This window comes from Etheostoma spectabile, unplaced genomic scaffold (assembly GCF_008692095.1).
Source record: "Etheostoma spectabile isolate EspeVRDwgs_2016 unplaced genomic scaffold, UIUC_Espe_1.0 scaffold397, whole genome shotgun sequence".
Lineage (NCBI taxonomy): Eukaryota > Metazoa > Chordata > Actinopteri > Perciformes > Percidae > Etheostoma > Etheostoma spectabile.
In genome coordinates this window covers 143,381-168,015 of record NW_022605601.1, presented here as the reverse complement: position 1 = coordinate 168,015, position 24,635 = coordinate 143,381, and the positions used below count along the sequence as shown (strand labels likewise).

Genomic DNA, 24,635 nt, shown 5'->3' with positions numbered 1-24,635 from the left:
AAGGGACGGGCATTTTATGTTGAATTTTATTATTTGTATACTCACATTGAATTATATAGCTAGAGTAACGTCACCTGAGTTGGTTACTCGCAAAAACACTAGAGACACTGCCAGTAAAGTGATCCCTACTGGTCCTGGCTAACGCCGCCATACTAACCTTGCTAACAATACCGGAAGACCAGGCTAGCGGCTGTGGCTGTTTACAACATGTAGCCTGTTTAGCGGCCGAAGCCGACAACGGTGAGTGTGTCAGCACCGATTCCGCTAACACTGGCATCGTTGCTAACGGGGCTTCTAAAAAACGCGCATCGTTGATGTTTTGTAATTTTAGAACCGGAAGGTATCGGTAGTATCGGTTCTGGTGACATCACTACTAATACAACAGACCCTCTTGCATAATTATCCACCATGTTTCCACACAAGCAGACTGTGTGCCCGCTTTGTGCGGCAACCAACAATCTTCAACCTTTGAAAGAAATGCAGCGGCCGTTGTCTCTTCAGGGTCGGTGCTCATCGTCGATGAACCACAGCCTAGCTCTTTTTGGTTGAAGCAGTGCTAATGAGAATGAGGTCATGGGGATTTTGTCAACTATTGGGACGGATGCGGACAGAGACACAAGCCAGAACCATAACAGTAGTTTTCTACAACACACATACTCCCCACCCAGTGTGTCAAAACATGCTGAGTGTTGGGCCAGTGCCAGCAGCTGACTGGGAAAAAAGGGCAGCTTCTTAGCAATTGGCAGCCATGTAGGAGGCAAGTTCCAGTAAAAGGATTCATGAGAGAAAAAATAAGAAAGAAAGAAAAATAAATTCTCTTTATCTTTTTCATTTGACAATCAAAACCCCAGAGGAGCAACCAAACATATGCAGAGATGAAGTATGTAAACACACTCTATCAAAAAGAGCCTCAAAGAGTACTTTAAATATAAACCAATCAGACATTGTGTTCCTTTGCTTCTGAATAGCCAGAGACTAAACTGAGTGTCTTTCACTGGCTGGAGAATTGGAGAAGGAAGAATGGATAAAGGGGCTGTGAGAAAGAAGAGGTGTAACTGGGGGGAATGGGTTTAACAAGGCTGTAACAGTGCAGAAAGAATGTCCTCTTTCCAAGGACCACTGGAATGAGAATAACAGAGTCGGACGCAATGACACGGAAACACATACATGCAAGCATAGGCATACAGTGTCATGTTTTATCTTCAAGGATACAGTTTTCATCAGCTGTTTACAAAAGAAGGTCCTGTTTTGATATTACTCAGACGAAGCTACACTTTATTGTGCACAGGCCTCTGTGTGCAGAAACAAGGTTAGGTCCAACAGTGACCAAATATCTCATCAAAGGATGTTATTTAAAAGCTGCTCTGCACATTTTTCTCAGAGAAAGACATATTGTAAAAAATCAGCTTAGTTTAAATAGGATCAGACTCATACATTATATAACTTTTTTGTTAAAGAAACAGGTCTGCAACTGTAACATCATAGGCAACTTATCCCAGCGTCCACATGGTACCTTGAGAATTGTGGCCAGGTTCAATGGGCTTTGAACACGTATCATTTCAGTTAGGCAGTAGATGATTAAGAAGTGCCCTCTTTCAATAACCCTTCCTTAAACTGACTGGTTATATATTTACATGTACATAAAGTCCAAGGTAAATGTACCTTAAATAAATGTACATGTTTGAATATATGAAGGAAAAACAACATAAAGTTAAACAGCTACTGAGCTCCAATGTCAACTGAAGACCATGGGAAATGGTTGAAAGCTCCAGAGAAAGATAGCAAGTAGACCTTTAGTTGTGATTGTTTTATCAAACTATTTCAAGGTCAACAATGAACTATGATGCTTAACTTGGGTACACCTTTTTGGAGAAGTCTATTGACTAGAAACCGACGATTTTAGGCCAAACTATTGGTATCTGCATTCATAATGGCAGAAAAAAAAAATACTCTATATTTATATTTTATTTTTTGAATATTCATTCATTAGAATCATTTAGATTGACAACTAAATGATTCTGATAAATTAATATTTAAAAAATAAAATAAAAACAGACAGCCAACCATGTCCTGAGTGTTGGCGTTGCATAGTTTGTCCACCAGAAGACGCTCTACAACGTCCCTGTTGGCAACACTCTGCTTTTTGTTCAAAGGACTTTGAGTTTCATATCTTAAGTTTATATTTTTTACATTTTATTCATCAGAACTTTAATATATTTTGATGTTCCTTTGTTCTGTTGTGACAACAAAACAAATTATATTATTTGCGTGAGAACTCATAAATAACTTCAAATGACTATTGTGATGTAAATCTGTTTTGTTATGAGTTTCTGGATTTTTTTTAAAGAAAAATATATATATACATATACACACACATACATATATACATACATGCATACATAGATACATACACACTGTATGTATATCAGAATATCGGATTCTTAAACAACCAAATATTTGTAACGGTATCTGCCTTAAAAATCTTTTATCGGTCGAGCTCTACTATTGACAATGTCATAAAACATCTGAAATTTAAACTATTTCCATGTTCTTCGGAAGGTAATCATAGACCCTTGTTACCTCCTTTCTGTGTAAGTGTTGTGGCTGTGGACGTTCTAATCATTATCAAAATGGTTTGCTATTCTTGCCAGCGATCTTGTGATGTGAGTGCAGAAACAAACCGTATTGTTCATTGTACATCATGACCTTCAAGACAAGAAAAATCTTTTTAGAAAATCCCATTCTCATCCTTACATTTAACGTCTGATACATGATTTTTATTGGCCTTATGTATTTGAGGCATACTGTAGAGCTATAGGTATCAATGCAATACAACACAAAGACCTCAACATACAGAAGCAAAGTCAAGTCCAACAATGACCTTCAATCATCGCACAAACAACATTTCGCCAGATCAGGAACAAAGCCACACAAGCAGTGAGGCAGGCTGCTACTTTAAAGAGCAGTTCACACTTTGTGGTGCCAATTTTGGAGCATTTTGGAACATTGTAAAAAAAAAAAATTGAAAACAAACCCTGGTCCGTACCACTGTCTCTAAGAGTGGATGATGTAGTTGTTACCAATGAGGACTCTAAGGCTGAAACATTCAACCAGCACTTCATAAATTCTGGCTTTGTTTGAGTCTTTAAACTCCATCATTACAGCCCCTGTAGCCCCTGGTACCTGCAGACCTTCAACACCTCCTCACAGTTTTTGTCCTGAAGGAATTGATCGCTCTGGACCCCAGTAAAACAGCTGGGTCAGGTGATATTGCCGCTTTCTTCATTAAAATTGCGGCCCCTGTCAGTGAGGTTCCCCTAACAGCCCTCATTAATCTCCCCCTCCAGCCGAAATGTGTGTCCTTGGGCAAGACACTGAACCCCAAATTGCTCCCAATGCTGTGCATCGAAGTGTAAATGTGTCTGCTTGTTTATCTGATGGCACCTTGTACGGCAGCCTTGGCCACAGTGTATGAATGTGTGTGAATGGTTCCTGTACTATGTTTAAGCGCTTTGAGTAGTCATTAAGACTAGAAAAGCACTACATAAATACAAGCCATTTACATTTATGGGGCACAGTCTGGCTTTCGCTCCAGGTATCGTTGTGTAACACATACTGCAAAGATACTCAATGACATTACACCCGCAATAGATACCAAACAACAACGCCCTGCTATATAAATTGACCTTCCCAAAGCTTTTGACTCTGTGGACCACAATACATTCATACACAAATTTGGCAGAATTGGTGTTACTAATCACTCATTGGTGTGGTTTCTAATTATCTCTCTCACTGGGTGCAACTTCCATCCATCCAGCCATCATCAATCTTCGTCCGCTTATCTGGTGTTGGGTCACGGGGGAAGCAGCTCCAGTAGCTCCAACATTTAAAAACCTTTTCTCCCATATTCTTCTGATCACCAGGGGTGTCCACCAAGGCTTCATACTTGACCCACACTTTTTTTATTATCATTCCTCAGACAGCTGGCAATTCACTCATTAATGTATATGATACAATTCTTTATGCCAATGGCCCTTCCCCTGATACTGTTCAAGCTACTCTGCAAGATAGATAGCAGCAGTCTTTTCCGAACTCAAACTCACCATTAATACCTCCAAAACTAAAGTCATGTGGTTTTACCGTAAGGGTACCATGTCTTATTCCGCCCTTAACATTACCACCTGCAAGGGGGCTATTCTTGAACAATGCACTGCATATAATTACTTGGGCACTTTTGTTTTACATCCATATATCAAAGCTGCAATCTAAGGTCAAGGCCAAACTTGGCTCCTTTACAGAAACCACTTTCACCACATCTGCCAAACTCACTCTCAGTCAAATGACAATTCTACTCGTTAGATCATGGTGACACTATTTATAGGGTTGCTTGCGAGACCACTTTATCAAAACTTGACAACAATACGGAGAAAATCAAATATCACAATATTTTTGACCAAATACCTCATAATGCAATGATATCGTAGTGTTGTTTATCGGTGCTTCCACAAAATATTTACACAATGAGATTTTTGATAAAAAAATCATCAGTAATGTGGACATAAGGACTAAGGACAAAATCTAGTCTCATATCACAATATCAATATAATATCTATATATTTCCCAGTCCTACTCCTTACTTAGGTCACCTGCTGCAGCCAAAGTATGTCACATACAACACCCGATCCTCACTTTATATTCAATTAAGCATTTCCCAAAACCAACTCTGCCTCACATCTTAAGTCTGCCGCTGCTTGTGACTGGAATGCTATGCAAAAGATTCTTAAACTGGACAAAATAATTTCCATTCCATCCTTCAAACCATCATATCCTCCTTGTTCACAGACAAATACAGTTGCTTCTCCACATCATAATTTTTCCAACTAAATATTTGTATGGTTTCTCCCTCTCTTACTCACCCATGTACCTGTGCACTTCTCTTGTTCTAAGAGTTAACTGTTGTCTGTGTAGTATTTCAAATTGTATTTCATATAATTTCTAAACTGTATGTATAACTAATGTATTTATTTTCTGATGTAAATGCTAATGTATTTCTTTTCTAGCCCTATTTTCTTTCCCTAAGTGGCTTGGCCACTTGTCTGGCCGCTATTGTAAATAAGAACCTGTTCCTACTGACTTGCCTGTAAAAAATAAAGATGAAAAAAAAACATAGAATGAACAAAAGCTGCTTTGCAGCTGTCTCTCAGAGAAAGACACACCACACTCCGGAAATAGTGTTTTGTGCAGCGTTTGGCACTCAACTGGTTTTCAGAGGCAAATGAAGAGAGAAAGATGATAGTGAAAAATGGGATTATCCACAGAAAGAGAGGACGGAAGCAGTTGGGCCTGTTAATGAACACACCCAATTTTTTTTTAAAAGACCAAACAAACTTTCCTCTGCCAGCCTTTAGTGTACTACTGGAGGTTTGTTCACCTCAGCATGCCAGCTCTTAACCTCTACAGGGTTTTCTGTGTGTATGTGTGTGTGCGTGCGCGCATGCGTGCGTGTCTTCCAAACAACATATTTGCGTACAAACTGCTTGTCAAAATTCACAGAGGGGAAAACGGGAGAGGAAGGTCGGGAAGGAAGAAAGAGACAGGCAAGTATATTGAGTATGAAAGTGTGTGTGTGTGTGTGGATGGAGGGAGGGTTGTTTGTCCTCCTCAGGTGCTGAGGGACTTTCGATTTAAGCGGAGTGGAGAATCTCATTACCTGAGTAATGCATTGCCTGTGTTTACATGCGTTATTCCAAAGAGGCTTTGACGCTCCTTCAGTCCTCCACCTCTCGCTACCTTTCTTTCTCTCTCTCTCTATTGGTTGTAAAAAAAAAGAAGAGTTCCATGCAATAGCAAACGGGCCGTCTCTGCCACAGAGGAGGCTAAGGGATGAAAGGTTTCTTTTTCCCAGGGCAGGGCTGTTGCAGGCGAATGCTTAGGTAGAATTACTTGGCTGAAGTTGGCCCACCAATGACAACACTTCAGAAGTCGCACAGGCATGAACAATGAAGTGGGACAGGATGGAGACTACAGAGTGTGAGTATGTGTGTGGGCTTGGTCTAGCGCTGGACTCACTATTTGGCTATTTGCTATTTGCATGAAGTCTGGCTGACTTTCGGGAATAAGCGCACGGAAATGGCTTACTAGTGCCCCCTACAAAATTAAAGAAATTGAGCCCCTGCAGTATGTTTAACGTAGACTCACAAAACTTGATACACATATGTAGCATCTCAAGAGGTACATAAAACTCCATTGGAGCCACACAATAAACCCAAAAGGAAGTCTGCCATTTTGAATTGAATTTTTGAAAATAGTGCGATTGTTGTACAACAAACTCCTCCTTGAGACTTTATCCAATCAACTTCAAATTTGGTCCGTGTCCTCTTAAGACGTGAACGATGAAAAGTTATTAAAAGAACATTTTTGTCCGTTTCGTCACTGAAACAGGAAGTGGGTGTAACTTGAGTGTACGTTGTCCAATTGGCTCGGAACTTTTCACGGTTCATCAGAGTCCGACCCTGACAACATATAGGTTGCGGTTGCACCGTACCTCCACACAACGTTCCCGTTTGGATGTTTTTGGTTGTTCTGAGTTTTTGAAGTAGCATAAAGGTTTGCAGTCACTTGATTTAGATTCACTCAAAAAAGATTGGTCTTATAAAATCTAAAGTAAGATAAAGAGCATAGCAAGAGAATCTATTTATTTTAAGGCTGATATCAATTTAGCTTAAAACAATACTTTTGTGCTTGACTTCGGTTACTGTATTAGTGAAAATACTTAAAACAAGAATCTATCAATAGAACGATTTTCACAACTAAGAAAATTCACATCTTTCATTTCACTTGTGGCTTAATTAACAAACCAAACCGTTACACCCCCCCCCCCGCCAGCTGGGAAAGACCTCTGCTCTGAGGTGACCGATTCACGTCCAGCCACTCGCCGTATACACACGAACAGACCATACTACACAACTTTGCGATCTCACGAAGAAAAGTTAAATACTTTACAGTTTAATGATGTTGTTGTAATGGAAGGTTTTGTGGTTTAACATCAGTCAGAAACTTGTGAAGGACTGGCGAAAGGTTACCTTACTGAAATGAAGAAAACAAAGGAAGCTAGCTAACTGCGGGCCGAAGACAAGATGGCAGAGCTGGGGCTATGGATGCTGCCAGGACTGGGAGGCTTTTCAACTGTATTTCCTTCTCCACGCCCTGGTAGTTGTTCTGTGTGATAATGTATAGTTGAATAGCTGATAATGTGTTACCGTTAACATAACGGACACCTACTGTATTCAGCCTGTTGTTCTGTGTGCTAAATGCCTGTTCTTGGTCTTTGATACTGTAAAATGCATTTCTAATTAAATGCAACTACAGTCCAGTGTGACGTATATATGTTAAAATACGATACTTTATCATTCCACTCTGCATCTTGCATTGTGTGTCTATATTTCCAATAAAACTGATTCAGATTCTTGTATATAGATTTTTGTAATTTTTTATATTGTATTTTAAAGTTTTAAATCACATCAAGTTTGCCTGTTCATTAATTCCTGCTAATATATAATAATTTATTCCTGCTCATGCACAGACAGTTTAAAGTAAAAATACAATTGGCATCATGGGGATTGTAAAAAAGAACGTTAGGGGAACGTTCTCTAAAAGGTTGCAACGTTAGGGCAACGTTATGTAAAGGTTTAAACGTTAGGATAACGTTAGGGGAACGTTCTCTAAAGGTTGCCACGTTAGGATACGTTAGTGGAACCTCCAGGGAACGTTCCCGCAACCAAAAACGAACGTTCCTAGAACGTTCTGGGAACCAAAATTGTACAGACAATAGACATTATGCATGTCACTGCACAGCCCAAATGCATGATACAAATACGGTAAATAATCAGAGCCAGCTGCTCAATAATAAAAACATGGTTGATCTGATCTTGTGAAGTAGCCACACTTACTGGACTTGTTGCTAGACTCCCTCCTGAAGCATTGCTCTCAATCTCTGTACCTTCTGGTATTCCACATTCAGACCCACAGAAGGCTTGTTGTTCTGTGTTGGTTGGTTCCATAGATTCGTTATCCATGTCTATCTCTTTATCCTCCTCTTGCTCGTTTTGTTCTTCCTTATTGTCCTGTCTTTCTCCCTGGTGTGCTGGCTCAGACGTGTCGCTAACATTAGCTAGCAGTATTAGCCCTAGTGCTAGCTGAAGCTGTACTTGATTTTAAAAACAGGGAGTTTTCCGCGTTTTAACCGTTCGCCAACAGTACTCTCTTATATTTTTCTCTATTTTTCGCTGCCCACCGTGTGTCGCTTGGTGCCTCCTGTCCTTTTTTCTCAGCAACATAGCTTCCAACTTCCAACCTTAAACTTCCAACAACCACGCTGACGCAGACGCAGTCTACTCGATTCTGTCTTGAAATACCCAGATGGCATTGCTTCATTTTAACTTTTGCAAACAAATAATCAAATAAATGCAGGTAGATTTGTTTTATTTCAAACATGTATGTTTTTGACAATGTGATCTGAATAGGTAACTCTGCAACAAAACAATGCATACTGATGAAACAGTTTGTGACTGTAAGGAGTAACCATGACTGTAATACTAAGAGACTCTCATGTAAGATAAATCAGATCAGATAAGCTTTGACATCTCTAGAAACTTTGAAGCAATTGGCTCTAGACAATTACTGCTTAAATACATTAAAGAAACTTGGTCTGTTTTTGGTCATGGATTTTGTGAAATAAATTTCTAATTAAATGCAACTATGTCCATTGCGACTTAAGTTTTAAAATACGGGACTTAATCATTCCAATATGCATCTAGCACCACATTTGTACTATTATGTGTCTATATTGCCAATTAAAACTGATTCTAATTCTTGTATATATATTTTTGTAAATCTTTATATTGTGTATTAAAGTTTTAAATCCCATCAAGTTTGCCTGTTCATTAATTTATGCTAATATATGATATTTCATTCCTGCTCATGCACAGACAGTTTAAAGTAATAATAAAATTGGTGTCATGGTTATTAAGGTTTTTTAAAGGTTAGGGGTTTGTAAAAAAAGAAAACAAAAAGGAACGTTAGGGGAACGTTCTGTAAATGTTACAACGTTAGGGGAACGTTAGGGGAGCGTTCTCCAAAGGTTGCAATGTTAGGGGAACGTTATGGGATTGTTACATAAAGGTTGGAATGTTAGGGGAACGTTCTGAGAACGTTTGATGTAACCAAAAACTAATGTTCCCAGAACGTTAAACCAACTTTCCATTATAAGCAAAACACAACCAAACCCTAACCAAACCTAACCTTTAGTAGCCTACCCAGAACGTTCTAGGAACCAAAAATTGTTATCTCGATTGGCCGGCCCACAAGGGCCCGCGGCCCCTCTGGCATCAGCACAAATTCCAGATTACCAGTCCATCACTGGTCTTTCACTACTCAACCACCTTGCCTACAGTTTGGAGGACTTGTTGGGTGCTTGGATGTGCGAGCCTGTTGTAGGGCTGGTGGGACCCTGTGGGAAGTCTCCATGGTTTGGACTTGGGACCATCCACTGTATATTGATTCGTTTTTTAATTAGTTTGTACTTAGCATACTTCTCTAGGATTTTATAATACATTTCTATGATGAAATTGATGCATACTGGATGTGTTTTGTATCCATCACGCATTTACTTTGCAAAATCAATGGCATAAAAGCTGTGAAGCTTGGTCGTGAATCTCCAAGTTTTACCTTAAACTTTTGAACAGCATTCATTCTAGTACATTACTTTTTTGTCTTTGTACCATTGTGAAGGATCTACGTAAATCCATTAAAACATACTAAAGAGAAGTTTTGTAACTGCTTAAAAGCTTTATCCTAAGTTCCCAGTTGGCTGAAGTTTGGTTGGAGGGCAAACCCAGACTCAATGTCAGCCCTGTCTGCAGTTCAAAGGCAACTCTGCTCCCAAAGTTCTTTCAGGAATGACGTGCTTGGTCGCAGTGCCAACCTCACACGCCTAAATAAACAAGGCAACCCAAAGCAGTAAAGCAGGAATTAGCACGTGTTGACTGACGTGAAGCTTGCCAGAAATAATTCTTCTCACTGGAAAAAAGTTGAACATTTGTGACTCATGTTGATAGCAATTAGAGCACCGGAGTATTAGGAGATGGGTGGCAGCAGTGGTGAGCGTGTGGGAGGAAAGAAAAGGAAGAAAGGGGAAAGTAGAAATCCAATAACTCTACACTGAGGCCTCTTTCATCTAAACGTTAGGTGTTTTTTAACAAACATGCTATCAAAAACAGTGGTTGTTTTACATGAAAAAGACAAGGCCGTGCGCTGTGATGTGATGCTGCCAACAATGTAACGTACTCTGCCGGGCTTAAAGGCAGAGAATACATTCCTTGTGTGTCAAATGGACAAGGCACATAAAGGATATGTTATTATATAGTAACAACAAAGTATATATGTTCATGGATATACGGGTGAAAATATTTACAGTTATTTTATAAAAACTAAGTCTTTTTGACTGCGTTAAGTGGCTGATTTTTATAAGAAAAAGGAAAATCAATGAGTATATGTTATGAATTGATATTCTAAATATACAAATAAATTGTTATGTAGTACTGGGAATGAAGTTATGGTTCCAATTTGGAATTGTTTCAAAAATTATGATTTCAATCGTTTGGAATATTTGGCTATGAATCCAATCAACGGTTCCAAATTCAACATGCGCACGTTCTTTCTCCGGCAGCCGGCATACTTCCTGGCGCTCGTTATGTTGCAGCCATGGAGCACAGTAAGCGGCGCTCCGAAGTGTGGCTTTAGTTTATGTTGAAAAAGCCCGGTGAAACTGTAAATGACAACTGAATCAAAATAAAACAACTCCACCCCTCAAAGAAATGAATTCGAGCATCCATAAGAAAAAAAATGGAATTGCAATCAGTATTGTTAAAATCAAAACAATACCCAAACCTACTTGTTATGCAACCACTTTGTGTGTCTACTGAGAATTTTAGTATTTTTGTCAGCCAATCGTGTCCAAGGACAGACAGTAAATTTATATCTGTATCGACGTTTCCTGACTTGTGAGGAAGGCTCCATGCTGTTGTTGTGCAATTGGCTTATGATGGAAACCAAAAATACCCTGGTCCCTTGCGAGAGGTGGGGTTCAGATAGGGGGGGTTTGATAGAAAATGAGGATGGCTTAGCACCAAGGGATGAAGATCCAAACTCTAAATGTGTTGTTGTGAGGGTGAAATACTGGATAAACCCTGCTGGGCTGCATTTTCCAACTCTCAGAGGGACTCTATAAGCAGAGCTTTCCCACTGCTGCTATAGGAGCTGCAGGCAGCCACACACACATCTCACACCACCCCCTCACACACACATAACAGACAAAAACATATTTTCTAGAGCCAAATACTGCAAGGCTGTATATATACATATTGTTACAGTCAGGTAAAATCTTCACAACTCTAATCTTAATAATTGTAACGTTTTATCTTCAGGTAAAGAAACTTGAGGGTCAGACCAAAAACAAGGTTAATTTCCTGAAAGGTTGACTTATGGAGAGATACAAGGATATCACCTTACAACCTGAATATGACTGGCATATATTAATGCAAAAACCTATACAGGACCTAGGAGAAGTGTGAGGCGTGGCAAAGGGCCACTCTGAATTCAGATCAGGAACCAAACCACTGGAAGACCGCAACAGGATTCCAGTGTGGGTTGCCAGGGCAACCTGAGCAGGAACTTTCAACCATGACCAAACTGCAGAAGGCGATGTGAAGAGCACAAGGTACATGGGAGAAAATAAGGCCCTCTGTTTACAGGAACAAAACTGGAAAAACAATGAACACATGCAGGGTACATAGTTTAGCACAGTAACAAAAGAAAGAAAGTTCAGAGAATGTCTGGGATGTTCAAGCAGATGACTGGCTTTCTTATGTGTCAGCCTGCCAAATAGTTGTTTTGACTGTTGCTTGGTAACCAGTACCCCCCAGCTTCAACACACACACACACACACACACACACACACACACACACACACACACACACACACACACACACACACACACACACACACACACACACACACACACAAACACACACACACACACACGCACACACTTCTCATACACGTACAGATGCAAATACATCACTGCAGGAACAAACAGACAATAATCTCTTAGCGCTGCTGCCGGCAGCCTCTGAACAACCTGTAAAACAAATGCGTCTTGATGCTTTTATTTAGCTGCCGGGCAGCCAGCATCCATCTGGCATCACTAAACACTTAATTAGACAGCCCACTACAGTAGCACGCTGCTCCTTCTACCTTCCCAAGGTCTCTAGCATGGCAACCATAGCATCAAAGCGAGAAACGCTAACTACTGCCAAGTGGAAATGAGCTGTCCCATGCCAACACTGAGGCCATGCTACTGTAAGAGGAAGGACTCAATCTGTGAAGTGCTTTTATGTTTCAATGTACCGTTAACTAACTAGCTATTGTTTTCTGTGTCAACTCTGCAAACAGATCAGACACAGATATTTGCATGTTTTGCTTCACCATCGTCATTCTACTGTGCCAGGGAGCCCAATTAGATTTCAGTAAAATGGATTTGGGAAGCTGTGACGGACTTTTTGGTTTAAATAGACATTTTGCATATAGCATCCTCAAATGTTTTATTTTAACCCTCCTGTCGTCCTCAGGTCAAATTTGACCCCTTTAAAAAATGTCTATATCTGAAATATGGGTTTCTTTTTAACCAAATTAGCACAAAAAATAGATTGGATTCCTTACAACGCTCTTTGCAAATACAATTGTTCACTTTCATTCCTGACTAAACTCATCTGTACGTTCCTCTGATCAGTCAAAATAATTCATAATTTCTGCTTTTTTAACTCAAATATTAGGTATTATTCTATTTAAATGAGGGTTACTGACTATGAAAAAAGTACTGTAAAACTAGTGGTAGTAAGGTGGTGTTAGTAAAAACTAAAAAGAAGTCTGAAAAAGGGACGAAAATGTTAAATTCTTGTCTGTTTTTGACACACAAGGGTTAACCTCATGCCATCTTCACCAATCTCCACTGTACTCTTGCCTTTAAGCAGCCAATTTTTACAGAGAGCGTTTTAAAAAGCCTTTTTGACATCCGTCACTAGTGTTTCCATTTAATTAAATGTATCAATCCCCACTGAGACGCACTTCTCATGGAGATCCCTCGCATTTATTTACACTTACATATGTAAGGTATGATATTACTGTTAAGATTAAGAATATCTTTAGGCTTCACAATGAATACACATTAATGGAGCAACATCAGCAACATGACCCATTATATCCAAATAATTAAAAAATAATAAATTCCATTTCTGGAGACGGTATTTTGTAGTCTGGGCATACAAATGATTGTCAAGAAAACAACCACCTTTCTCAATGCAGCCCAGTAGATTTAACCAGAAAATAGACAAAACTTAAACGAAAATGGCAGACAATAAATTGAAAAGTCTATGGACACCTTGGCGAGTGAAACAAGCATTTAAAGCTTAAGTGCGTAACTTTTTTTTATAGTAATTATTGACATTCAAGCTATAGCCAAATGTGTTGATACAAAGCTATTTAAGACTATCAGCTCCACACAACGCTCTCTGTATTTCTCAGTATGACTATTTTTAGAAGATTGTGTCGTCAAGCGACTTTCGCGTGCAGAACATTGAGCAAAGGTGATGACCTCTTTTAATCCTCTGTGTCCTCCTTGGCTACTAGCAACTGCATGGAGGGTTAGCGTTGTATCGTGTGGAAGCTCAGACAGTTTTGTTGTCATTACTTAGGATTCCTCATGGGGGAGACAGAAACTACACACTATAGCTTTAAGCTACGTGCATTAAATAACTGAACAAGTCTTATCAATCCCTTTTTATTTATTTTTTTACAGTCAATTGTATTTGTAAAATGTAATCAGACAAGGAAAATTAGAAAGAATATTAATTGAAAATGAAAATAATTGTTAGTTGCAGCCATAGAAATTTGTTTTGGTGGAGTATTCCTTTATTTGGAAAATATGCATTAATATTATCTTGACATACAAGACTATATCTTTTAAACCTGCATAATGACATAATGGATGGAAGGCATCAATCATCCATGTGAGAAATGTTGTGAATAGACAATCAACAGAGCTTGGACGTGTCCTGTTGGCCAAGCTGGATGGCAAGCCTGCTTTGTAATTCTGATTAAAAAGAATTTAACCAAGCACACCAGTCTGATGATTTACAGGTTGGGTTTTGGAGTGTCTCTTTCCTTTCTTTCAGGATAAACAGGTACAGACGAGATAAATGACGAGAAAGGCTCTCCTCCCATGTGCAAACAATTTTCCGCTGCAGAATAACCAGGGGCCAAATGAACTGTCTGTTCAGTATGTGAAGCGTGACCAAATGCCTTTCACATTAAGTCAGAACCCTGGAGACCTAGAAAGTGGGTGTGCATGTGCACGTGCGTGCGTGGAGCGAGAGAGAGAGAAAGAAAGAGAGAGAGAGAGAGAGAGAGAGAGAGAGAGAGAGAGAGAGGCTCTGTTTTTTTAACAGCTTATATGTGTATGTGTACACACCTGCATAAGCCAAGATTTACATTGCAAATAGGACCTTATTATAGAACATTATGGTTCGCACTAAAGACTCCATTTAAATCCAACCAATACCATTATTTGATTAGATGTATGCTGCAGGAACCATTACCTTTTCGTGGTGGAGAGGTTTGTGTGTCCCTATGAACATGAGGACTATGTGATCTGGAGCTTGGGGCTCCTGGTAGGGTCTCCCATGGCATAGTGGTTTCAGGTCAGGGGCCAGACAAAGAATAAACCTTGTGTTAAATTGGCATGAATCTTTTTTTTTTAATGCGTTTTCCTGTAACTTTTGTAATTTTACATGTTTTAAAATATTGAAATTAATATTGACATCGCAATACTCATAATCAAATTCATAAAGTCAATATTGTGCAACCCTAATTCCCAACGACCTCAGCTCATATCAACTTTGAATTCCATGCCAATTCCAATGTTATCATGCTACTTAAATGAGATACATAGTATATTATAACATATAAAATTATACCTACTAAATGTAACAATTTCATTGTGTCATTGTGAGCATGTTAGCATGTTCACATTAGCATTTAGTTAAAAAAACATCCACAGTTTCATAGAGCGCTTAGTATAGCTATATACTTACCATTAGGGATGTAACTATACACTCAACTCACATTTTAATACGATTCCCAATTTTAAGTTCACAATTTGATTCTCTCAAGATTTTTTGACAGAATAAGTTGCAGAGAAATGACCCAAAAATAAGCCTTTATTTATATAAACTGTGTAATACAAAAGATGTGTCCTCTTATTAAAAGTGTTAGTGAAACTTGTGTGGTGTGCACTTGCACTATGGTCTTGTTATGCAACAGAAATATTTTATCACCATATTATTTTAGTATTACAAACTTGATCTTTGGTCCTCATAAGGTTAACTAACAGTCCTTTTTCTAAGCAGCTCAACACAAAACAATGGAGTTTGTGCATTACAGCAGCAACACTTAGTACAGGTACATTGGTCAGCTGAATGGAACAATGTAATGTAACAATGTAATTGTTTGGGAAAATAAAAGGTCACAAAAAACAGCCCTTCCTACTAAGGTGATAATTTAAAACAGGGTGATGCAAAAAAAAAATTAAAACAAAACAATAACTAAAGTGTGAGAGAAACTGTGAGGGCTAAGTGGAGAGTTGAAGGGGAGTATCATGGCCGCTGCTATCCTATTGCGTGAACAATCAGTGGTAAGATTGCTGAGATATTGTTATTCAATGTCCCACTGTCTGGCTAGTAGCAGAAAGTGCATCGGCGAAATGCCTCCCCCCATCTTCAAAACAATCAAAGCATGCAACTGAAATTCTGACTGTGGGTCAAAATAATGTGCTGTGAACACAAGTGCAGCGGTGCCATGGCATAATTTCCTGATTTTCCAAACTATGGAGGAACAAGGTGTTAATCGCCCATCAAAATCTTTCATGCCGTTACATTTTTTTTTTACTTTTACTTATTCCCCCACAGGAGGGCTCTTTAACCAGGAAGTAGCAGGAATTACACCCAATTCCCCTATGGCATAAGAGGGTGGGATGAGAGTTTGGACTGTCAGCGCCCCCATTGCTGCTCATTAATCACTTAGGCTACTGTGGGACAGCACACCAGGGATCAGAAACACACATAGGCAAAAAGAAATGTGTGAGCCTAATAGTAATGTGTAACCTGTCTCTCCATGTAACAACTAATACACGCAACATAGAGAAACCTTTTTAAATATTAAGGGCTGTTTCCTTGCCAATACACACACACACACACACACACACACACACACACACACACACACACAGTGATGCTGGTCCTCCCCATAGAGAGGAGATAGAAATAGAAGGAAGAAGAACACAGCTCAGAGTTCCCTGGGGCTAATCAACAACTCAGAGAGAGAGAGAGAGAGAGAGAGAGAGAGAGAGAGAGAGAGAGAGAGAGAGAATGAGAGAGAGACAGAGAGAGAGAGTAAGAGAGAGAGAGTAAGAGAGAGAGAGAGGCACAGAGAGTCTCTCTTCATTCAGAATGCCAGTATCATGTAATACAGCCTCATGTCCTTTCCCAGGACAGCTTCCGGGACTCACAAACTCTATGTAAAAATTCAAGATTTAAACTAGAGCTGGGCAAAATATTGATATCATGGAGAAATGACTCATCCCACATAGATAAGGGAATTCCTTCTGCCTAAAAATGAGTGATATAACAAGCCTGATGCCTCCTTGTCTTTTTAATATTTACTTTACTATGAGAGATTTATCATAGGCTACATACATATTTTACCATGTACAATTACAGAGACAAAATATGCTGGGCTATCAGCTGAGTAGTACAGACAAATTTCTTCTTCTCTTCAGAATTATTTTCTTTAACATTCTCTCTTGGTTACTTCTAGGATTCTTAAATATTATCAATAAGCTATGGTTGTGACCTTTGATCTCCTCAATACTGAATTATTATAATGCTGGTGATCTAGAACCTGAAGGAAAGGCATTTTTTTTGTTGGACTTATTTTTTATCTAGATTCTACTTCCACATTTTTTTTTCTGTCTTCCTCTCTGGCTACATCCACACTCCTACATGTTTGTTTGTAAAATACACTTCTTTTTCTAAAATTCTATAACTATAGACTGCAATTGTCGATTAATCTGTCTATTATTTCCTTGGCTGACGGATTAGTTTTATGGTCTATGTCAGAAAATGGTGAAAAAAGTCAATCAACTCAACTTTCAAAACCCAAGATGATGTCCTTGAATGTCTTATTTTGTCCACAACTCAAAGATATTTAGCGTACAGAGGAGTCATAGAGGAGTAAGGAAACAAGCACATATTCACATTTAAGAGAATTCTTAAATCTTTTACTCTTAAAAATATTGAGTAGTAAGTAGTTGGCGATTAATTTAATAGCTGAAAATGAATAGATTAATCTAAAGCCCCCCCCCCATACACACACACACACACACACACACACACACACACACACACACACACACACACACACACACACACACACACACACACACACACACACACACACACACACACACACACACACACACACACACAGGCTATTTCTGCTCTTTACCTCTGGGGGAATGCCTGAGGGAAAGCTCTTAAACTCTAAGCCATCAATTGACCAATTGGCTTGCCAAAGTAAAATTACTGTCGCCGTTGTTGCTACAGCAACACTGGAGAGTACACAAGGGCTGTTTTCAATAAAAGCATTTTTACTGTAAAGCTAGATGAACAACTCATCCTCTTGTCAAAACAATTTGCAGCCCGGCAAGAGATGGAAGTCGGCCAGAACACAAACATTCACATAATACAATGATGATGTAATGATGTAATGATTGGCCTAAATTACCATGAGGTAACAACAAAAATTATAGTACATTGTATGTTTTCAGAAAAATAGCTTTAGGGGCGGTAGCTTACATGGTAGAGTTTGCACCCATATATAGATTCAAAGATTCAATATTTATAAAGCTTTAATGTCTAATATGTTGCCATGTTAGAACCTGTTCTTTTGACTGAAGGCAGTGTGTGTGTGTGTGTGTGTGTGTGTGTGTGAGTGTGATGTGTCAATAGCATGTTTGTATATGTATTGCATTGGGAATGAAGGATTTGTTGTATCCTGGATGATGAAGTTGGATTTTCTTTCTACTTGGGAGGGATCATCCAGAATCCACCAATAGCCTATAACATATAGAAGTTTCCTCCTAGACGCAGTGGCCGCGGGTTCAACTCCGACCTTGCAGCCTCTCCCCTTTCATGTCTTCAGCTGTCCTATAAAATAAAGGCCTAAAATGCCCAAAAATAATCTTATAAAAAAGCTTTATTGCTATGGTGGTCCCTGATTACCCATCATTAAAGACAGATGTGACAACAGAAGGCATATGTGCTGCTGACCCTCCCATTAGTGACTTACATTTGGAACCTCAAAGACTCAAAAACAAAATGATGAAACAAGAGAGGAGGCACAGATTTATTTCTCCCACCCATCAATCTGTGCACCACTAATAAATGTCAGCCTTAGGGAAATTGAATAGCACCATTTGTCTGTGTTTATTAGGCTGGGATGAACTCAGTCCCATTGACCTTTCAGAGTACATACCCACGGCAAGTTAATTGAGGTTTTTTAAGAGGAGATGTAGACAGGGAAGTTCATCACAAGAAAGCCTGGAGTTCATTGGGAAAATGTCAATTTTTTTTATTATCCAAATGGCCAGTCTTAAATGCCAAAGTAGAATCCCACAATATTAATTGAAGTGCCTTGTCCTTAAAAGTGACTTTGGGCAGTTTGTTCGAGCGCATCAAGTTTCATCAAACTGAAATGAAAATGAACTGTTACTAAACAAATTTCATTTAATTTTTTATTGTATGGTAATGCACAAACAAAACTCTATTTTCACATTTCTCAACCAAAAAGGAGCAGGTAGAAGAAAAACCTAAATACTTCATGTTTTTTGTGTACTTATTTAGTAATGGTACAGTGTGTTGATGGGCACTAAAAGCTGAGGACACTTCAATTCCAGCGACCACACACAAAACAATGGATGTAAATGCAGATTTTTTATGACATCGTAGTTTTCATTGTTTAACCCAATTGCCAATTATTGTTCATTGTTTGGCTTTATCAATTTCAGTTTTCATCCACGTTACGTTTAGTAATGTTTAATAACGTTTACCTATGGCATTCTGATAACATATTTGCAGTTTCCCTAACATAATTATGGTTTCTTGATTTCATTTGTATTGGTAGTGGACCCGTTAGCAAGCAAGCATGCTAACATTAACGTTAAGCTGGATCAATCGATGTTGATATGTATTAATAAATAAGATCTCTGCTGTGTTGCAAGTGGCATGTAATCAATTACCATATTAAGCTGTGTGACTGAAAGCAAACTTTATTACAGTTACAGTTGCTGAGTATTATTCTTTTTGTGAGATTGTATGATTTACAATTACTCTCGAACCTATCATCTAGGTGCCCGTGTTTTGACGTAAGTAAGAGTTACTAGAGAGGTCAAAGGTTTTATGACGCCACTGACAGGCCACTAAAGGCAACGTCCCGTGTCACTAACATAAAATAACAGACTTCTCTGGGTTTGAACATTGTTGAAAACATATAGGATAGTGGAAGTGGATAACTCAACAACATATATGGCATAGGTAAAGTAATTTTTAGAGATTTTAATGCCGACATTTTACTTATTGTACCTTTAAGCGTAATTTATGCTTCTGTGTTAAATCTACTACGTGGTTACGTGCGTAGGTATGTGGAGACAGACCTACGCCGTAGCACCTAGGGCAAGACATGCACCTCTTGCATCGCTCGGCCGTGTCTTGGTAGCGTTGGATTTCCTCAGACTCATTTCCTGGTTTTCCTTTTCCATAAACAACATGAAATCAAGGAGAAGGGTTAACTTTTCCTGCTGCAGATGTGCCACCGTGGTCAGAAAGCACAGGGGAAACACTTTGTTTCTCTCACTATGATTCGAGAGTCGGTACTCGATTTGAAGCTAATTGCCGTCACTCTCTCACTCTCTCTTGCACTACACAAAACGGCCCTGCTATTCTCTTAAAGAAATAGACGCACACACCAAGGCACATGTATGAACTTTAGGCCACTTATGTAGGCTATGGGAAAAGGTCCGCAGAACCATAAATCATGCTTTAGTCTCATCAAATACATCTGAAAACGGTTTTATTTTCTTTTGAAAAATAGAAAAAACATGCCCAATAACCCCAGTATCATTAAAGTTTAGCTTTCCTAAAATAAAATAGGAACTAGAGCTGTAACAATTCCAAATTTTGCTGTACATTAATTGTCTCAGAAATAATTGATATTAACATCATAAATGTCTCCCTTCAGTTCAGTTTTGAATGAATCCCAGCTACATCTTTTGGTTATATCACTACTATGCGACCCAAAAAATGTAATAACATGTTTTTACAGCCTATGAAGTGATCATATAAGATCAAGTGGCAACAATTAACAATTGAAATAGTAATAAAAATATACAGTCCGACCAATAATAACTTAAATAATTACAATTTGGCATATCTTAAGAAATCAACAATTACCAGTCAAACGTCTTAAGACCATAGCTAATGTTAGCAATTAATTGCGGTTAAACAAAGAAAATCATGCGATTATGTAAACAAAAATTATAATACGTATTTGTTACAGGCCTAAGGAGAACTCCAATTTCAGTTTACCTTCAGAGCTGCATAGTTCAAAACTGAACAGTTATAAACTCCCTAACAGTCCTTTAGGAGTAGCCTAGTCTCGCTTTGCCAGACCTTCCCCCAAAGTGCGCTGGGGGAGAGTCTGGCTTCTCCACATAGCATTCTGGGATGGGAGGAAAACGTGCCTTGGTTTATTGGAATTTCTTTAAACCAATCAGAATCATCTTGGGCAGTGCTAAGAACAAAGAAAAGCTAGGCTCCCGCTGCGAAATGGCCTCGAAAAGATCTTGTTTTAGTGGAATGAGTGAACGTTTAAATGTAGTTTTAGTTGTGCAACAGAAAACTCAGATGGGACAGATAGTCCAGCTAGCTGTCTGGATTCACCCTGCAGAGATCTGAGGACCAGGTAACCATAGTCCTCAGATTGGAGAGATAGTCTAGCTAGCTGTCTGGATTCACCCTACAGAGATCTGAGGAGCAGATAACCAATACAAAAGCAGCTCAAGGCAACAGATATCTGGACTAAATGAGTGAAATACAGCGGATTTTCCGTCAGCCACAGAGCATTCCCGGAAGTGGATTGTCAAGGATTTAGCCTAGGAGTGGCTTAATCTGGGTTTATATAAACCGATCTTCCGCCTCTTTCATGCAGTAAATATGAGCATACTAAACAAATCTACAAGATTCCTGGTAAATGAATTTCTACATCTGCGAGTTCTTGCTGCCGTTCGCACCCACTAATGTGTGAAGGTGACAAGAGCAGCTTTAAATGAAGTCTCTTTAGCCTCTTTTGATGGCCCAATAAATTTAATGTTACCTGCAAATATCACATTATGTACCAATGACTTTGTCATGAAACTGCAGCAAACTTGAACAAAATGTAGGTCTGCTCGCTGTTTTACGTCCAGATTATTTCATGTCAGATTTTATTTTTCCAGAGCCACTTGTGCCCTGCAGCCACTGTCAGTAAAACAGCAATGTGTTACTGACAAAAAGGCTCTGATTGCGAGTGATGTCCCCACCAGACACCGCCGCTCAAATTCTCCCTTTGTCTGTCAATATCCATCACAAAGACTGCTCTTGTTTACATGGTGTAGCTGCTCTCACTTGACCTGGCCCTAAGGAAAAATGACACATTTCTGTACACTGACCATTAATGTATCAAACTTTATGGTGTTTAATTTCCAATTTGAACATCTCTAACATGTTCATTTATAAGCTTAATTCAGTGTCTCAAGAATATTATAATGACTTTGGCGAATGGATCAGATATTTTTGACTTTGCTGACATAACTTTGGGACTTATTTTTTTCTACATATTTCGGAAATGCACTTATGTTCTACCAGTTCTTAGCGTAGGTACATAGCATAGCGAAGGCAGACACTGAAGGTTAAGGTATTAAAAGAAGCATCCATTTTCATATAAGTCCAATCGTGTTTCAAACCACAAATAAGGCATTGAAAAATTCATGAACAAAAAAGCTCCATCAATATTTTAGTCATGGCTTCATGTGACTGAATCCAGCACCAAGCTGTCTGTTTGTTTGGCTCTGGCTCAAAGGCTGATAGCTCCTTGGACTTTGGCATGAGTGGTTATTGTGGTTCTCAAAGTATGTCACTTTCCCGAGTCACAAATTGAACATTTGCAAAACATTATTGTTATTAAAATGTTAAGAAATATAATGAAAAGTTCAAACAGCAGACATAATATAAGCTATGTTTCCTATGTTAGATTTCCCTGCGCACCACGGTTTAAACAGACAATAAAACGATGCTCGTGACCCTGGGCCACCATGTGATGTAATGCAAGTCTAAGGCGACAGAGTGTGCATGTCTATTTCTGAGGCCCCTGACATGAAAACGTTTTAAAAGTCCTGATCTTTCAACAAAGCCCGGTGACTGACACAATGGACCGCGCGCTTGGACGCGTAAAACCACACCGTGGTAGAGCCGCGCAGCCTCCTGCGAGAACAATAACTTGTCTCTGAGGATGTGCGCTTTGGCTATGGTGATGGATGGTGGATGGTGACAAAGAGGGGTGTGATGGGGATGGTGCATGAACCAGTGGATCGTGACGGGACGGGACGATTGGGGGATAGGCTACTCACGCTGCTGTTCTCTCCTGTCCAGTGGACCATCGCCTGGTTGTGGGTCGCATCCCCTTTGAGAACGAAAGAGCTGCTGAGCAGGGACATTTGTTTTTCCCGGGACAGTGCTCTCCTGAAGCGGGGTGAGCTCTCTGCTCCGACGGCTTCCTCGTCACCGTCCAGTGGTAAGCCCGGCGGGTAGCCTCCGTCTCGGCCGCCCATGTCAAACGTACGGTCCTCCCCGCTCCGACGGGTTAAAGCCCCGCTGTCACAGCACACGGGTCCCGTCAGTGCCATCCAGGCCGAGGCAATCAGCAGAAAGACGCAGAGGTGCGCGGCGGCGGAGAGCGGTCCTTCGGGGCGCAGAGATGCCATGTTTTGCGCTGTAGTAGCGCTCAGTATCGCGGAGAGAGATGGAGAGACTGCTGATGCTTGTGGAAGACAGATAGGTGTATACTGTAAGCCGAGAGAGACAGAGAGTGAGGGAGGAGGGAAGGAGGGAAGGAGGGAGGGAGGGGAACTCGAGCGAAGGCAGACAGTGGTAACAACGTGGAAGCGTCTCTGTGCCGAGCGGGATCGACATGCCTTTGCAGCGGTGCCATCTGCTGGCCCACAACTGCAACACCTTGCGACTCAACTCGGTCCACCTTTAAGTGTCACCTCATGATGAATTCGCAATTTAAATACAACATTTCAAATCGGTCATAACCAAAACACATGTTGAAGAGTCTGCATCTGATTATTATTATCTATGGAGCCAGGGGTTTAGAAGCGGGCTTGCTTAGACACAACGAAGGAGAATATGATTCTCAAAACAGTTTCATAAAATTCTGACATCAAACGAATGATCTTTTAACATTGTGTATATTTTGTTGCACATAATTCAATCAGGTTATATTCAATGTAGATTTCATTTCTTGTTGACTGAAATAGTTTTTCTGCTGAACTGTATGACTCTCAGAGCATGCTCATTGTAAATCATCATATGCAAAGTGTTAGTTACATACATATCTAGTGTCATAGGAAGAATTGACAATCAGTCCATCTTTCAGCTCAATGAGTAACAGGTTCATCCTCAAATTGTATTGCAAATGACAACAATTTATTTTAGATGCACAACTCTTCTCTCTGTCACAGTTCTGTCATTTTTCTTTGAAATGATTTCCAAATAATTCTCCTGGTTTAAAAATCACTAAACGGTGTACAGTCCCTACAAAAGTCTTGTCGCTTATCTATTTTGTAGAAACACCTGCTATTAACCGACTTTAATTAATCAATTGGTGTAAGAAATAGCTCATATGAAAAGCTAAAACCCCCCAAATGATGTTCAATGCACTGAAATAAATTAGTTTCACTAAAAAAATTTATTATTTAAACAAGACAGAAAGTTCAAATTTTGGCAGACAAAAGTTTGTCGCCTATACATAAATTGAACAAATTTACTACAAATACTAAAATATGTCAGCAAATTAAATGCGGTGCTGTGAGATTCAAATTTAATATCTTGTATGACTTCCATGAGCTTGAAGGACTGCATCCATGCGGTTTGTAAGGATTATACAATGTATGACGAAGTCATAGGAAAGCTAGGAAAGCAGTCTTGCATGCTTCCCAGAGTTCATCAATAATCTTTGGTTTGGTCTTCCATTCTTCCTCTTTCATCCTACCCCACATATGCTCAATGATGTTCATGTCTGGTGAGTGGGCCGGCCAATCCTTGAGCATCTTGATCTTCTTCGCCTTGAGGAACTTTGAAGTGGAGAT

The 24,635-nt window shown here is 39.5% G+C and overlaps 1 protein-coding gene across 1 annotated transcript in view; it reads right to left on the bottom strand.

Annotated features, from left to right (window-relative positions):
- sorcs2 (sortilin-related VPS10 domain containing receptor 2) overlaps positions 1 to 23,360 on the bottom strand; it is a 530,001-nt gene extending 506,641 nt beyond the window's left edge. Inside the window, exon 1 of the mRNA XM_032511626.1 lies at positions 22,893 to 23,360. Coding sequence (XP_032367517.1) covers positions 22,893 to 23,246 — 354 coding nt within the window. The 5' untranslated portion in view covers positions 23,247 to 23,360. The remainder of the gene's footprint in view (positions 1 to 22,892) is intronic.
- Positions 23,361 to 24,635: the final 1,275 nt, after the last annotated feature.